The sequence below is a fragment of the Scylla paramamosain genome, unplaced genomic scaffold, assembly GCF_035594125.1.
Source record: "Scylla paramamosain isolate STU-SP2022 unplaced genomic scaffold, ASM3559412v1 Contig36, whole genome shotgun sequence".
Classification (NCBI taxonomy): domain Eukaryota; kingdom Metazoa; phylum Arthropoda; class Malacostraca; order Decapoda; family Portunidae; genus Scylla; species Scylla paramamosain.
The window spans coordinates 225,001-227,500 of NW_026973701.1; the positions used below are offsets into that span (position 1 = coordinate 225,001).

The window sequence follows — 2,500 nt, forward strand, 5'->3', positions numbered from 1 at the left end:
TCTTCTTCTTCTTCTTCCTTTCCCTTTCTCTCCCTCCTGCTCTCCCTCTTATATTCATCCTTTTTTGCTTTTCTCTCTTTTTTTATCTCCACTCACTTCTTACTCCTTCATATTTCTCATCCTTTATTCTTCATTAATCTTTCTTACCTACACATTATTAAATATCTCTTCCCTTTCCCATTTCTTCCTCATTTCTTCCATTCCCTTATTCATTATCATCTATCTTGTATCCCTATTCTTCATCTGTGTCCTTCAATCCTTCATCTATCTTATATCCTGTTCTTTGTCTACCCTTTCATCTTTCATCCATTCCTTCAACTCCTCTCCTTTATCATTTTCTCTTGCATTTCTACCCCATCTCTTCTCTTCTACATATCATTTTATCTTCTATCTATAATCTTTTCCTCATTTCCCTCCCCCAGGCCCCTCCTCCCCTGGGTTAGTGATGCCTGGGGTGGCCATGACAGATGTGAGGGTTCTGCTGCCCGTGGTTGCCTCCTCCCTGTCTGCTGGCCACTCTTGTCACCCGTTTGTGTTTGTGTCAGGAGGAGTAAGTGGTGGTGGTGGTGGTGGTGGTGGTGTTTTTTTATGGTGTTTAATGTTATTACTCTATTTATTGGTATTTCTTCATGGTTTTACTTTCTTTTTTTTTTTTCTTTTCATTTGCTTCCCTCTTATTTGTTCCCTCTCCATCCTTCCTTTTGTTTAATTTTTCATATCCTTCCTTCTTTCCTTCCTCTCATTCTCTGTCTTCCTCTTGTTTCTCCCATTTCTTGCTTTGTTTCTATTTTCTGTTTATTTTCTCACATGTCTTTATTTTCTCTTTCATGCCAGTCTTTTTTCATGCCACTCTGGTATTTAAATACATGCAAACACTGTTATTATTATTATTATTATTATTATTATTATTATCATCATATTTTTATTATTATCATCATTTTAATATTACCTCGTTGCAGAGTACGCAGACAACATCTATACAGCCTTCCAAATGAACAACACACACCAACAACATCATCAACAACCACAACAACAACAACCATCACAGCAACAACCAGTCACAGCCACCACAACCACCACCATCACCACCACCACCCACACCACCAACAGCAGCAATAACCACAGCAGCAACCACAGCCAAAAACAGCAACAACAACAACAACAAAAATTAGGCCAGACACAGTGACCTTGCTTACAACAACAACTACAATAACAATAACAACAACAACAACCCCACCACAACGCTTCCCACAGCCACTACCAGCCATGTGCTTATTATTATAGCAAAGTATTAATATCACTTGCAAATATACAGAGAGAGAGAGAGAGAGAGAGAGAGAGAGAGATTGTGCTGAGTAAGAGAATCAACATTAAAGCAAATATTAGAGTTACACCTCCTCTCTTTAACTTTCATTAAATGCTTAAACATTCTCTCTCTCTCTCTCTCTCTCTCTCTCTCTCTCTCTCTCTCTCTCTCTCTCTCTCTCTCTCTCTGCAACACACCCCTTTCCCTTGTGAAAATCAGGAACATCACTAGAAGCACTGCTTTCACTGACAAAGCCACATCCATCACTACCAAGGATTGTGCTTGTGACAATTTTATCTAACTCTGCTTCAATTTCGCTTTCTTCCAAGCCTTTCCTGGTGTTTTTTATTGGTGTTGAGGTCAAAGGGGCCCCAACTTGAGGATGGAGTTGACTGGAAGGGTAAGTGGAGCTGCGGTGTCTAGCAGACATCCTGTCAAAGTTAGCACAAGGCGTTAACTGACCACTGATAATGTAAGAGAGGGTTTGTGGGCATTGCAGGAAAGAAAACGACATGTTTACTGTACTTGACGACAAACTAATCAAATCTGGCGGCGCATTCATTAAAAAATGCCACATCCACTATTGTGGACACCCGCGCTTAAAGGGTTAAATCGTACAAATCATTATTTTTCATCATAAACTCATAGTATAGTAGAATACTGCTCATCCAGAGAATTACTGAAGAAATTCAATAAATGGTAATCAGTCAAATTAGATCTTAGTAGATAAGAATGGTGGTATAGAATATGCAAAAAAGAAAAAAATGCTTTATAATAAAAAAAAAATAGTAATATGGCTGAAAGAACTCTAGAAGAAGAAAAAACATGAAAATGAATTCAATATTAAAGAAATTCCTATCAAATTTAGTTCTAACTTAAATAAAATAATCATATGCATTATAAAAATACCTTTTTGTATAACTAAAAATCTTTTTTTCTATTATACCGAAGATAGTATTTTTCTTTCAGGACCTTCATCTCCGGATTAACAACAGGTCGGAGCTCACAGTCATGTTTGTGGCTTTCTTCTGCTCCACCAGTAAGAGGGGAAGCTGTTTTTTTGTCTACATATATACAAGTTTGACTAAGGTAAGCATGTTTCAGTATTAAGCATAGGAAGACACTGTACAGGAATATAGTGACTGATTGTTTATTTAATTTGAAAGTATTACTGAGCACTTTGTGGAAATTAAT

The 2,500-nt window shown here is 37.3% G+C and overlaps 1 protein-coding gene across 1 annotated transcript in view; it reads left to right on the forward strand.

Annotated features, from left to right (window-relative positions):
* The window catches only part of LOC135097912 (uncharacterized), a 21,278-nt gene that overhangs the window by 13,466 nt on the left and 5,312 nt on the right, over positions 1 to 2,500 (forward strand). Inside the window, exons 5-7 of the mRNA XM_064000037.1 lie at positions 423 to 550; positions 960 to 1,288; positions 2,276 to 2,395. Of these exons, the coding sequence (XP_063856107.1) occupies positions 423 to 443 (21 nt within the window). The 3' untranslated portion in view covers positions 444 to 550; positions 960 to 1,288; positions 2,276 to 2,395. The remainder of the gene's footprint in view (positions 1 to 422; positions 551 to 959; positions 1,289 to 2,275; positions 2,396 to 2,500) is intronic.